Genomic DNA, 15,486 nt, shown 5'->3' with positions numbered 1-15,486 from the left:
TCACTCGGTGGGAAGTCATTATGCGGCTATTTTGAACGCAAAAGACTTTGTATCCACAGTACAAAGTGCAAATTACTCTATGAAATGATCTTGTTATGCTTTTATACATACATAGTCATTTTGCAGAGACTGGATCTATAGGAGGAGGTGGACGAACATAGCCCAATAAACGCCGGAAGTCAGCCACACTGAGTGTACGCTAGTGTGTTTTAAAAGCGCCTGTCAAATGTTACAGGATACGTTCCATTATATGTGATCTTGAAAAGCCACATATGTTCGTCTGCATCTACACTCTGAAAACCATTCTGAAATGCATGGCAGAGGGTTCTTTCTCTAATACTGTAGTTTAATTATTCCATTTGCGACATTGTTGTTAACTGTTTTATCTACGCTCATCCGCTGAGTATAATCGTCTGCTTGGACCGTGTTCAGTGTGGCTACCATGCACATAAAGACTCACGCGGGGAAACGTTCCTGGACTTAACAGGTGAAGAATGGCGGGTGACAGACCGAATTCAATGCAAGCGCCGTGTCGTAAGTAGGAAATGCGACAGGAAGGAGAGCGAGGGACAGAGGGGAAGATAGTTTCCTGCGTGCGGGTCGCCAGCTGTGCACCTGGAGGCGGCCCCCTGCAGTGGTCAGCCTGATCGTGGCGCAATCGGCGAAGTCTTCTGCGCGGCCACAGTTCTATAGGAGCACTTCAAGAAGAAACTCCCCAATCTGGCTTGTGGGTTTAACTAAATCAATAGAAATAGGCTGACATCGATCGGTATTGATTGCTTTATCGTTGCTACCAACATCAGTTACCAAATCGAGCTACGTTTGCAACCGAGCGAGGTGGCGCAGTGGTTAGCACACTGGACTCGCATTCGGGAGAACGACAGTGCAAACCCGCGTCCGGCCAGCCTGATTTAGTTTTTCCGTGATTTCCCTAAATAACTTCAGGCAAATGACGGGATGGTTCCTTATAAATGGCACGGCCGACTTCCTTCCCCATCGCTCCCTAATCCGATGGGACCGATGACCTCGCTGTTTGGTTCCCTCTACCAAATCAACCAACCAACAATATTTGCCTAAAAACTTTTCGGTTCACTTGCCACGTCAGATTCGGATAAAATTCCAAGCTTTCGATGATGGAATCCATCGTTGTACTCAGGGACTAAAAGCGACTGTCGTGAAATGGCAAAGTTCCCTCTTTTACACCCACAGGACGGCATCTGATTGGCTGGATTAAGTGATGATGACGCGTACAGAGGTGGCGCGCTCTACATCCATAGACGCTGCTTGCGCACTCTATCTAGCGTTGCTTGCGGTGACACCCATCGCAGCAGGCGGTGAACTGCGAGAAGTATTCCTCTGAGTTTTCTCCTTGTCAAGTTCACACTTTCATGTGTTGCTAGGTGCATGGCCGATGTCTCTATTGAAGTTGTTTTCACGAAGCCTAATTTCAATAGGTCGATGCGTGAGCAAGTATTCTCGTTTGTTCAAACAAAATCACGTGCTTATTTAGCAGGCTGTACGCTGCCACCGCCGATTTAGCCAAAAGTATATATGTTAGGTGACGCTGATTCTCGACGCAACAATCGGTAAGCGTCCGTATAGACTGGCCCACGTAACTCTTGCCACACTGCCAAGGAATGTTAAAAATTCCCGGCACTCCTACGTCGATATTGTCTTTAACCGATTGCAACATTATTTTAATTTTTCAGGGTGGCCGGGAGACTGGTCTGATTCCTTGCCTGTTTGGACTCTACCTGTCTTGCTAGTTGTTGCACCGCAGAATGTTGTACTATTCCTCTACAGACATTCAGACACCACATTGAAACTGTCTCTTTCGCCAAATAACCTGCTGGCACAATGACTAACTGTGCTGCGATCGAGCGTCGTCCTTATACGTCTTCTTCAATCCCTTGTAGAATATGTGTCGCTGTCTCGTTCCCACAACACAGAAACTATATAACAGCACGTTGCTTCAGACGAACATTAAGGGCAGCTGTTATCTTGACGGAGTACCGCTACAGCATGGCTGGAGGAAACAAATTGAATTACATTTGAATGCTTCTATAACGTCCAGGAATGGCAGAGATTTAGAACGAAAGTTGGGGCTTTGAAAAAAAAAAATTAAAAAATTAAATAAATAAAAGAAAAATGTCGGGAATTTGTTTTGGGATGACCCTCGTACTTTCACTGCTTCTTTTAAAACTTAAAGAAATACTGAGTTACGGCGCATTGTCTCTTGCTTTCTGAACCTGTAATGTCGGATGTCACTTGATGGCCAGTGGTTGAGTACCACACTGTGAAAAGAAGAGTCTGGGAGTAGATCCGCAGCCGTTCTAGCAGTTTTTTGGGTCGTTTATCGCGACCTCCACCTCTGGTAATGATTGGTTAAAGTAAAAATGCCAACTTACACCGTCGTTCGCAATCCACGGCAAGCTGTAGATCCTTCTATAACTGGCTACGTGAGTTTGCTCAAGGGGAAGAGTCTAACATCTCAATTCCTGAGCGAGCCTACGTGCTATTCCCTTGGCTATTGGCTACTTCGGGGTCGGGTACTGGCGAAGGAGGCATCTTTCCAATCTGATCCGTTACTTTCTTTTAAGTAAACATGATATTAGACCTGTTTTTAGACCAACGAAGAAAATTTTTCATGTTCTCCGGTCTGTCAAAGATAAACGCGCTCCTCTATCAGCCAGTGGCGTATATAAAATTCCGTGGTAAAAACATGTGGTAAAGTTTATATTGGAACAACAAAGAGAAGCGTATATACACGGTTAAAAGAACACAGAAGTCTTTGCCGATTAGGGAAAACTGACAAATCGGCTGTAGCAGAACACGCTTTTCAGTCAGGAAATCATCAAGTGAAGTTTTCCGAAACAAAAATTTTATCTACTACGACGAACTATTACCCTCGGCTTTGTAGAGAAGCAATCGAAATATATAAACATAGGGATAATTTTATTCGGAAAGAAGATACCATGAAACTTAGTGATATTTGGACAGTAGCACTACAGAATTGCTAGACAGTTTTATCTGTGGCGAGATTACGATCGATAGTTAAGTTTTATCTCTGACAAAGATTATCTCTGCATATCACGTGTAACTTTGGCCACGCCCACTTCCTACGGTGTCGCTCTCAGACGTCCGACCCGTCAGTCGGCAAGACTCACCGGAGGAGAAACACCCCTCTGAAGATGTCCTGCGCAGCTCTGGACGAAACGTTAGGAGCTGAAGAGTTTCATGGACCACGACCTTACATCCCGGAAGGTTTACCAGAAGATATATCTTAAGTCTTTTCAGAAGGCAACGCCTTACGTAAGCACTGTAAGCATAAGCATATAAAGTGCAACGAGAATGTCTGCGTTCTGCTCCTGTTTCTAAATGGATGGATTACCTATATGTTGAATAACTTCATGATTAAGTTTTGTAGCTGTTGAAATCGGCCATCAGCCCTCGTGCTGTTGAGATGACAAGTCGTCAGCCCCCTGAGCGCTGTTTGCGTTTTAAAGTGGTTATCATTTCGGAAGTCTGGAATTTTTCATCTTTTCGTGATGAGCGAAGTTACTTTCCTGGCATGGAAAGCCTACAAATTATTGGAAAGTGCAGTCCCATACGCGGGCATCGACTTCTTAAGTATTTTCCTGTTCTTCTCTGCAAATGTTGTGGATTAATGAGTGTGGAGTTGATCGGAGGACTCAGAGTACAGCATGAGGACATTACACTGAGGCGACACAAGTCATGTCATACCTCCTAAAATCATGTCGAATATCCTTTTGCCCGGCGTAGTGCAGCACCTCGACGGGGCATGGCTTAACAAACCGTTGAAAGTCCCGTGTAGAAGTATTGTCATTTTTTTATTTGTAGTTGACTGTCGCTATATGACTTTATATGTTATCACTTTTTTGGGGATAGTGAGTGGAGCTGTGGACGCTAGAAATTGAAATGCCAAGTGGACAAATCGAATCATTTTCAACGTATTCTTCTGTTTGAATTCAATAGAGAAGTGACATAAGCGAAAACAGCCAGAAACATTTGCGCCATATACGGGGATAACGCCTTTGGGCAGAGCCCGGCAAGAAAATGATTTTCTTGTTTTAAGGAGAATCGGTCTGAATATTAGCGACTCGCCATGTCCATGAAATGCTTCGGGGTTCGATGAAGATAGTTTAAATACATTAATCCACAATGGTCGGCGTCAGTGTGCTCGAGAAATGACAAATGTCACGAAGTGTGATCATTCCACCATTGTGTGACATTTGTATACAATGGGGATGGTTACAAATCGGATGTATTGTTCTGTGCTAAAATCATATAAATCGGTGGGTGGTCATTTGTGCATTTCTGCTTGCTCGTCATCAACCGGTTCGTAAACAACATCGACCATTCATATACTGTTACGTTACTGGCGTTGAGAAATGTGCTAACATAAGGAAGAGAAAGGAATGGTTGAGCCCAAACAAACCAGCAGTTCCTCGTACAAAGACCAGCGCGCATTCACAAAAGATAGTATTACCCATCTGCTGAAACAGTCTTTGTTTGGTGTACAACTGAGGCGTATTACAGACGCAACCCAAGAACAACGAGCAGGAAGACTGTGTGAAGTGATGCTACTCCACGTTTGCGCCCGCCCGCTTTCTGCTAGACTAGCAAACAACGCCATACAGGAGTTGGCTTGGGAAGTCATTCCGCACCCACATTAATCACCTGACCTTGTGCCGTTAGACTTCCACATTTTCCGTTTTGTATCGAACAACGTTCAAGCAACTTCCTTCCCTGTTAAAAGTGTGGTCCGAACATAGCTCGACGAGTTCTTCACCTCAAAACTATTTGATTTCTACAATGGTGAATCGAAAAATTACACCAGCGTCGGCAGATTGTTGTAAATTGTGAAGGAGAATATATTTTTCATGGCTAAAATCCCTGTAATGTGCATCTGTTGTGTTCATTAAACGCATGGAAAAGCACTACGAACTTGTGCACCAACACGATAGCTAGCTAGCTACAGAGCTTTTCATCATTGACTCAGAAATTGTGAGCAGTTTAACGTTGTCTCGCGGGTCAGAGCGAAGATGGCGATCCTTATACAGACCGATTTCACAGTGTAGCAGAGCAGAGAATTAATAAGCGTTTCCGATTAAACCGGTCGAACAGTACGTGGCGTAGTTCGCCTCGCGCGCCGTGCACTGCCAGGAATCGTGTGGATTCTGACAGTGGCATTGGCGAGTGTGATTTCCCGCGGAGCTAGGGAAGCCCCGACGCATGGTCGGGAGCATTTTAAGAGAAAGGCACGGGCATAGGCACCGGGCCTAGTAAGGCAAGGTGGTGTTCAACTCGACCTTCGGGACGAGGACAAGTACAGTTTTACCCTTCCTCAAGTGAAATGCTAAAAGGTTTACTACTTTCTGGCTGATACTCAGAACTCAGCACGCAGTCATTACGCAGAAAACAAACTCATCTGCTCACGTTCTGTCCGTCGCCTCTGTAAACGATGCGCATACAGACAGGAGAAGAACATATCTTCAACCTTCAACTCGTGACAGAGATGAGAAATGAAAGGTGTCAATCTGGAATTAATAGAAAAACCGTGTGATGCAACTAAAAAGTCATACCTAGTCATTAATACAAATACAGCTGCTTTTACGTGGTCTGTTTAAAAATTCCCGAACTTTGAAGTGTCTGTGAGCGCTATGGGACTCAACTTCTGAGGTCATCAGTCCCCTAGTACTTAGAACTACTTAAACCTAACTAACCTAAGGACGTCACACACATCCACGCCCGAGGCAGGATTCGAACCTGCGACCGTAGCGGTCGCGCGGTTCCAGACTGTAGCGCCTCGAACCGCTCGGTCACCCCGGCTGGCTCCGGAACTTTGTCCACAGAATTTTTCTACTTTTACCTTCTCCTTATTGTGCATGGTTTCCTTCGGAATACTCTGCTCCACAATTGATACGCCACTGCCAACACCGTTTCTACTTCAGGAAGCAGTCTTGGTACACCTCTCGCTGGATACTGCTAAGCGCCGTCTACGAACTTTCTTGTATCTCGTCTCCCGTAGAAAATCTTTGTCCTTTTAATGGGGTTTTCAGCTGCGTAAATAAAAGAAAAGTCCGCAGGGGCCAGCTCTGGAGAGTACGGTGGACGTGGCAGCACAGTAGTTTCGCTTTTTGTGCAATAGTCACGCACTAACAGGGATGAATGTGCCGGTGCGTTATCGTGATGTAAAACCCATCAATAGTCTCGCCACATTTCAGGCCGTTTCCTTCTCATATTTTGTCGCACGCATTGCAACACGACCCAATAGCACCATCGCTTAACAGTGTTCCATGTGACACCAATTCATGACGAACTTATCCTCCAAAGTGAAAGAAAACTGCCGGCCGCGGTGGTCTAGCGGTTCTAGGCGTGCAGTCCGGAACCGCCTGACAGCTACGGTCGCAGGTTCGAATCCTGCCTCGGGCATGGATGTGTGTGATGTCCTTAGGTTAGCTAGGTTTAAGTAGTTCTAAGTTCTAGGGGACTGATGACCACAGATGTTAAGTCTCATAGTGCTCAGAGCCATTTGAACCATTTTTTGTTGTTGTTGAAAGAAAACTATCGGCATGGCTTTGACATTTGACATGCCCTGACGAGCGTTTTTTGGTCTTGGAGAACCTTACCCGACCCATTCTGAAGATTCAACCATGGTCTCTACATCACAGTCGTAGCCCACGTCTCATCACCAGTTATGATTCTCTTAGGGAACATCTCCGCGTTCCAAGATGCTGTGTCAGGATTTCATGGCATCATGCACCTGAAATGTTACATTCTTCTGCGATATCTCGTACAGTCAGTCTTCGATTGGCACGCACAATTTCGTTGACGTTCCTGACACGAGCATCGTCGGTAGACGTCGAGAGGCGTCCTGAACGATGGTCATCTTTAACTTTCGTCTGGCCATTTTCAAACCTCATGAATCGGTGGTAACACCGGGTACGGTTTAAGCACTCATCACTGTAGGCTTCCTGTTTCATTTTATGTGTCTCTGTAAAGGTGTTCTTGGTTTAACGCAACATATAATTCAAACACATTGGTCCTCTAACTCTGCCGTCTCGAAATTCGCAAACTCTGCGACAACGTTCTACTCCATACAGCACTCAACAATAACTAACAGACATAAAAGAGTGAAACTTCTTGCAGTTACATATCAAACATATGCGTGAGAAGGGATGCCAACCACATGTCGCTCCAACACACCACTGACGTGAAATCCCGAATGTTGTTGAATTTTCTGAACAGACCTCATGCGTTCTTTTGGGATCTAATAAAATACTGCTGTTTTCTCAGCTAGTTTTTCGATAATTTGGGTCGTTTTCGATGATTTGACTACCTGCTTCCGCAACTGAGGTGTGGTGGCATGTGGTCTTACGCAGTTATGCAGTTAGTTCGAATCCTACTGGTGTACGAATTTCCCACTGCCATTATTTATCCATTTACAAGAAAGGAGTAACTTGTTTTTCATTCTGCTTAATACTCACTTCGTACCAGAGGTCTTTATAATGATTTATTTTTTTCAGTCGGACACTACTGCTTCAATAAATTCCAAGAAAGACAAAATCATTTCTGCATGTCAGGCCATAATAACGACAAAAAACAATACCGAATACTTAAATGAAATGATTTCCACTTCTGGCTATTAAAACATTATTTATTGCGATTGCAGTTCGAAAACGACAACATATCGAAATTACAGTCGCAATAGGTAATGTTTCAACATTCAAAAGCGGAAATCATTTCATTTAAAAATTTCACAAAGGCTGTGTGAACCTAGTTATCATCAAACTTCCGAAAACAGAATCCGATTGCTTCTTCAAAAAACAATCAAATAAATAAATGACGATTAGTGTTTAATGTCCCATCGACAGTGAGATCATTAGAGAATGAAATAAAAACATTTATCCTAACCTGCCCCTGTGGAAATATTTTTTGTTTTGTTTTTACAATCAGTAATCCACTGTGGTTCCCTGATGTTATTTAAATGGACTACGTCGCAGTTAGTTTTGTTATGGGCTTTTGGGATTTTATACGCTATCATTTTCCGTAGTCTTGTCTTGTATCCTTCTGATGCTGTGCTCCCGATCTTGTTGGTAGCAGTTCTAAGCAGTCCTTTTGCATATTTTTTCCTTTGATGAAAGACCGTGGTTGTTGCACCAATGTTCGTATTGTACTTCTAGTATGCTCTTTGCTTCTCTGTCATCGTGTCTTCAGTTCTGGCAACCAAATATTTAAACCCGGTTTCGTATGATATTTATTTTTCTATCTTAATACTCCATTCGCTGCTTTGCTACTGTATTTGACGTATTTCACGATTCGTCTTCAGTATTGTCTTGAATACTATTATTCTATTAGTCTTTTAATAACCTTTTTTGCTATAACATTTCGCTACTTCTTATAATCGATACTCTTTACAAACTCCTTGGCCATTCCTTGGTTATGGTAGTTTTGCCCTGTAAAGTTCAGTGTCGGTATGTACCTATAAGATGTTGAGGAAATGGTCTGATGCTGCGTCGTAGCTTCTGTATACGTTAAAGTCACTTAATTGTCCGTGTAATTTCGAACTTACTAAAACAAAATGTATTATAGATTAATACTCCCACATCGGGCAATTATATTTGCATACATCTTTCTTTATCTTGAATTTATCGTTTTTATGTAATCCCTTAGGGATTATGTATTATTGTTTCTGGAAGGCATTTGGAACAGATTATGAATCAACATTCTAACCCTTGTGTGCTACCACACATATTTAATTGATGCGTACATTGTTTTATAGACTTTCTCGCTTTCTTAATTCTAAAGGACGTTACTGCTTTATCTGCATTCATATTTCGTTCTACCTCACTATATACGTAGCATTATATGATATCACATACATATTTAGTAGCATTAATTTTTTCCTAGTTTCAATAATTTCTGCAAAATATGTTCTTTGACGAATTAATTTGTTTGGGATTTCTTGCTATCTATCAGAAATACTTCTGAAATTTCGTGTTGGAAATCTAATTTTTGCCAGAAATCCATTAAATCTTGTTTTGTATTCTTGCTTGAGTTTCTGCGTTTATTTCTGTTTTTTATGTGTTTTACAGTGCAAATTTGTGGACTGGGAACAATTATTATTGTTCCAGCAGCTCATTATTTGTCATTTGCTTAATTCCTAATCAGGATGTCCTGGGTTTGTCATCAGTGTTTGTTTATCTGTGATAGCTAGCATCACTTTGCAATAAGAGGCTCCCTCTCACCCTTTCTTTAAGTTGGTTGACTCATGTTTCCACATTCTCTGCTACAGCTTGTCCACTCGTTAAAACCATGACAGTTAGCATACTACTGCTGCTATAGCTCACAGCTTCTTCATAGTACTGTAGCTACCTACTACAAGGCAGTGCCAGCCAGGCAGTCTTAAAAAAGAAAATAAGACAGAAGAATATGGAATGAGCATCTACTGAGAATGCAGCCTGAAAGACTGCCAATGCAATTAAAAAAATCGTACTAAAAGAGTAAAAATATGTTGTTTAATCAAGAAAAACAGAGTACTACAACAGTCGGTGAATGGCATAATGAAGAAGTATGAGAAAGACAAAAAAGAAGAGGACAATGGAGAGGAGGTTAAGGATACGTGTGAGGTGGAAAAGCAGACGTTCTAGAGGAAGAAAAGGAAGGAGGTGCAGGAATAGAAGGAAAGAGAGAAAGTGGAACGATGGATGAGGAGGAGAATGAGGAGGAAAGTGAGGACAAAAGAAATGAGGAGACAGAATGATAGAATGAAGAGGAAAAGAAAGAGTAGGAAAAGGAATAGGAGAAATGGGAAGCAATGAAAAAGTAGATGAGGTTCAAAATGGTTCAAATAGCTCTTAGCACTATGGGACTTAACTTCTGAGGTCATCAGTCCCCTAGAACTTAGAACTACTTAAACCTAACTAACCTATGGACATCACACACATCCATGCTCGAGGCAGGATTCGAACCTGCGACCGTAGCAGTTACGCGGTCCGGATTGAAGCGCGTAGAACCGCTCGGCCACAGTGGCTGGAGATGAAGACTATAAATTATACACACGGAAGAGAAACAGAGTAGCATTGTACAAACAATTTATGACGTTCATTTGCTCTAACCAGAGCTTACAAAAAGAGAGAAAAACTGATTTTAGAAGGCAGTTCACACTAGACATTAATTGAGAAATAAAGGAAAAATGTTAATCCCTCCCTTCCATCCAAATATTGATGGTTACAACATCAGTGTCGAGACCATTTCCGTACAACAGAACTTTACAGAGTTTTTTGTTTATATTTCTAACTACCCAAAGTGCAGACTCGTTGTCCATGCATGAAATCTGAACACTATTTATTTTTCAGACGTTGCGTCGCTTTTACGGGGGAATACCGTCAGGAGAGGTGAGCAATGGAGCAACAATTAACAAGTAGCAAAAACACACAATCCGCCAGCGTATGAAAGCGGAGCGAGAAGAGTTCTTGACAGCCAAGAAACAGACTATACTAGAACAGGTTACGTGACGCCACCTTCCCCTCGACGTCAAAACGTACTTTCGCAGAATCCATGAAATGAGGTGACGCATAGTGGAACGCCTCTTGAAAGTACGCCACCGATCAACCACCCTGAGGAAACCTCGGTAGGCAGAATAGCTCGCTTACGTGATGCACGTAGCGCAGAAGCTGCGTACCTTGAAACGTCGCTCGCCAATAGGTGGCCGTGCGTAAGGCATTCCTCGGAAGGAGTATATCTGCCGTCCGTCCAAGGACCATAGGATGCTGCCCCGCACTTGGCCTAAGGGCGTCTGCACCTCCGGGAACGCTGGCGTCGAGGTGGCGTCTTCCTCTGCGAAGCCGACAACACACAGCAACACTGCGGCCGCCACCGCTCGTCCGACCCCAAGCATGTCTGCTGAGACACTGCCGCTCGTCCGCCTCCGCCGCTGCTGCTACGTAATGTGGCGAGACCGCGCTGCTTCGTGTCCAGCCGCTTCTTCCTAGACAGTGCTGCGCGGTGCGGTGCCTTCCGCAACCACTTGTACCGAATCCGCTCCAGTCAAGCGCTTCTCGTCTTCTCGTTGGGCTGCAGTCACAGTGGCTCCGATATCGGTGGATTCCGCCGACGACAGATCGTCTCCGGCCGATCTTTTCAAGTCAGTACGCAACTACGTGGGCGGTCACACTATAGCCGATCCTGTCTCTCGAACGTACAGACTTCGGACGACTATCGGTGAAATTCAAATCATTTTGTTTTCCTCGGTCAATTCGACCAGTGTTCTCGTACACGAAAATGGAGCACGAGAGACTGATAAGTTTTGTCCGAGAAAGAGTGAGTTTGTGACATCCTGAGTATGAAAATTTCATAGTCGGGATATAGTTCGGAGTCTGTGAACTGAAATCGCAATTCATTCGAAACCTCAAATAGGCAAAATCATCATTGGAAATTTTAGGCGTAGATTATACATCAAAAATTAATTTCTTTAAGTGAAGAGGTTGACGTATCTTATAAGCTTATAGCTACTACACTGAATCCTCTACGTCGTAGGTTGTGATTAGTTGTCTACAAATTATTATTACTGCTTACTGGCGTTTTATGGCAGTAGGGTAGTGATACTGTTAAGACGAAGTGTTTTGTAAATGTGGTGTACAGTACATATATCCACTTTTAAGTGCTTTAGCTTTTCAGATTACCTTATGCTACACTTTTCGCTTGCCTTTCACTCGTGTGCTAATTGACGGTCACTGAAGGTTAATTGACACACGTCAGCATAAGTTTAAATAGGTACACCGTAATAGAGTGTTTATACACTCCTGGAAATGGAAAAAAGAACACATTGACACCGGTGTGTCAGACCCACCATACTTGCTCCGGACACTGCGAGAGGGCTGTACAAGCAATGATCACACGCATGGCACAGCGGACACACCAGGAACCGCGGTGTTGGACGTCGAATGGCGCTAGCTACGCAGCATTTGTGCACCGCCGCCGTCAGTGTCAGCCAGTTTGCCGTGGCATACGGAGCTCCGTCGCAGTTTTTAACACTGGTAGCATGCCGCGACAGCGTGGACGTGAACCGTATGTGCAGTTGACGGACTTTTAGCGAGGGCGTATAATGGGCATGCGGGAGGCCGGGTGGACGTACCGCCGAATTGCTCAACACTTGGGGCGTGAGGTCTCCACAGTACATCGATGTTGTCACCAGTGGTCGGCGGAAGGTGCACGTGCCCGTCGACCTGGGACCGGACCGCAGCGACGCACGGATGCACGCCAAGACCGTAGGATCCTACGCAGTGCCGTAGGGGACCGCACCGCCACTTCCCAGCAAATTAGGGACACTGTTGCTCCTGGGGTATCGGCGAGGACCATTCGCAACCGTCTCCATGAAGCTGGGCTACGGTCCCGCACACCGTTAGGCCGTCTTCCGCTCACGCCCCAACATCGTGCAGCCCGCCTCCAGTGGTGTCGCGACAGCCGTGAATGGAGGGACGAATGGAGACGTGTCGTCTTCAGCGATGAGAGTCGCTTCTGCCTTGGTGCCAATGATGGTCGTATGCGTGTTTGGCACCGTGCAGGTGAGCGCCACAATCAGGACTGCATATGACCGAGGCACACAGGGCCAACACCCGGCATCATGGTGTGGGGAGCGATCTCCTACACTGGCGGTACACCTCTGGTGATCGTCGAGGGGACACTGAATAGTGCACGGTACATCCAAACCGTCATCGAACCCATCGTTCTACCATTCCTAGACCGGCAAGGGAACTTGCTGTTCCAACAGGACAATGCACGTCCGCATGTATCCCGTGCCACCCAACGGGCTCTAGAAGGTGTAAGTCAACTACCCTGGCCAGCAAGATCTCCGGATCTGTCCCCCATTGAGCATATTTGGGACTGGATGAAGCGTCGTCTCACGCGGTCTGCACGTGCAGCACGAACGCTGGTCCAACTGAGGCGCCAGGTGGAAATGGCATGCCAAGCCTTTCCACAGGACTACATCCAGCATCTCTACGATCGTCTCCATGGGAGAATAGCAGCCTGCATTGCTGCGAAAGGTGGATATACACTGTACTAGTGCCGACATTGTGCATGCTCTGTTGCCTGTGTCTATGTGCCTGTGGTTCTGTCAGTGTGATCATGTGATGTATCTGACCCCAGGAATGTGTCAATAAAGTTTCCCCTTCCTGGGACAATGAATTCACGGTGTTCTTATTTCAATTTCCAGGAGTGTAATTTACTTTTCAAAGTCGCCCCACATTATCTAGAATATGTAACGGAACGTTTATCCCGTCGTCTCATATATTTGTAAAACTTGTCTGGTTTTTCCGATAACTGAGGACAGAGTGTATAGTACTCACCACGTTCTTTGCGAGACAGAAAAGCTCATTCACATGCATTACGCTTCTATTTAACAGCAGGAGCCGCTACGCAGCAGTCGTATCCAAGCACACAGGCCCCGTGGTATTCACCCCACCCTAAGAGGTTAAAATCTAACCTACTTCATACATACAACAGATTCTAACGTAACCTCATTGACACTGCCAAAAACTGACGAAGGAGATCGGACACACTATGACCACGCTGTCGGCCGGCCTTACCGGGCGACGTCTGGCGACGAAGTCTGACGACCTTTGTCGGTGCCACTATGAACGCAGTCTTACGCTGCGTTGGTAGTTGCACGGACGACGGTCGTCAGACGCCGTTGCCAGAGGTCGCCCGATATCATCGGCCGAGTCGGCCTATGAGGGCCGACAGCTTAGTCACACTGCGTCCGATTTGCTCTGCCGGTTTTTGGAGGGGTCAAGGAGGTTGAGTTATGTTGGCCTGTGTTAGAATCTGTTCTAGGTATGAAGTAAGTTAGATTTTAACCTCCTAGGGTGGGACGCATACCATGGCGTCTCTGTGCGTGGAGACGCGTGATGCGTTGTAGATTTTGCTCTTAGAAAGACGCCAAATGCATGTGAATAACGCAGAAGACTTCATATTCAGGGCAGCCACAGCCTGGATCTATCATTTTGAAGATAATACCACTTCAGATGCAAGTACTTATTTATAAGCACAGCCCGTTTCGCAGCATTGTAGCTGCATTATCAGGTGCAATAAAATCATGTCCTGACCAAAACAGAGAATGGGACAAACCAGTTTTCAGAATCAGCAATTTTTCGCTGTGTAGCGGACTTCAGTTATAACATAGTATAAACCAACATTTAACGCTCCCGTGATACCAGTATCTGGTAAGTTAACGAGTCCCCAAATAGCGAAAAAGTGGTCAAAAATCGGCCGAAATACCACATTTGAACCTTTTTACTACCATTTACGTGTTGTCTTTCTGTGGACAACATCGGCACTTATAATAATTCTTAAGAAATTTAGGTCTTTCAATACATTGTAGGGGTTCACCCAGCTTTCCCATCAGCATAGTCATCGATCTACATGTGTAGTTATCTGCCGATGCGCATGCGCGCTCCACATGAACCTTTTCTCCATGTCACTGTATGGCGCCTCCACAGTTCCGTCTTGACACGCCTCCTCGTCTTACACATCCAGTGCGAGCGTTTATGATGGTAAATGAGGGATTGGTGCTGACTAATTTTAAGTAATCCAATAGATGATCATATACGGAGGGTTCTTGACCAATTTTTCGGTATATGGGGAGTCGTTAGCTCACCAGATACTGGCATCTCGAGAGTGCACCACGGGAGCGTTCTAAGTTGATTATTACTACACTGAAGCGTCAAAGAAACTGGTATAGGCGTGCGTATTCAAACACAGAGATATCTAAACAGGCAGAATACAGTGCTGCGGTCGGCAACGCCTATTTAAAACAAGTGTCTGGCGCAGTTGTTAGATCGGTTACTGCTGCTACAATGGCAATTTATCTGATCGTGGTGTTACAGTCGGCGTTCGAGCGATGGGACACAGCTTCTCCGAGGCAGCAATGAAGTGAGGATTTTACCGTACTACCAGGCAACGAGTGTACCGTGAATATCAGGAATCCGGTAAAACACTAATCTCCGACATGGCTGTGGCCGGAAAAACATCCTACAAGAACGGGACCAAACACGACTGAAGAGAATCGTCCAGCGCGACAGAAGTGCAAACCTTCCGCAAATTATTGCAAATTTCAATGCTGGGCCATCAACAAGTTTCAGCGTGGGAACCATTCAACGAAACATCATCGATATAGGCTTCGGAACCGAAGGCTCACTCGTGTACCCTTGATGACTGCACGACACAAAGCTTATACCTGGGCCCGTCAACACCGTCATTGGTCATCGATGACTGGTCACATGTTGCCTGGTCGGACGAGTCTCATTTAAAATTATATCGAGCGGATGGACGTGTACGGGTATGGAGGCAACCTCATGAATCCATGGACCCTGCATGTCAGCAGGGTACTGTTCAAGTCGGTGGAGGCTCTGTAGTTGCGTGGAGTGTATGCAGTTGGAGTGATATGGGACCCTGATACGT

The 15,486-nt window shown here is 45.0% G+C and overlaps 1 protein-coding gene across 1 annotated transcript in view; it reads right to left on the bottom strand.

Moving 5' to 3' along the window:
• LOC126335113 (esterase E4-like) overlaps positions 1-10,977 on the bottom strand; it is a 143,823-nt gene extending 132,846 nt beyond the window's left edge. Inside the window, exon 1 of the mRNA XM_049998067.1 lies at positions 10,709-10,977. Coding sequence (XP_049854024.1) covers positions 10,709-10,924 — 216 coding nt within the window. The 5' untranslated portion in view covers positions 10,925-10,977. The remainder of the gene's footprint in view (positions 1-10,708) is intronic.
• Positions 10,978-15,486: the final 4,509 nt, after the last annotated feature.

The sequence above is a fragment of the Schistocerca gregaria genome, chromosome 2 (assembly GCF_023897955.1).
Source record: "Schistocerca gregaria isolate iqSchGreg1 chromosome 2, iqSchGreg1.2, whole genome shotgun sequence".
Lineage (NCBI taxonomy): Eukaryota > Metazoa > Arthropoda > Insecta > Orthoptera > Acrididae > Schistocerca > Schistocerca gregaria.
The sequence above is the reverse complement of the archived record's forward strand: the minus strand, read 5'-3'. Positions and strand labels throughout refer to the sequence as shown.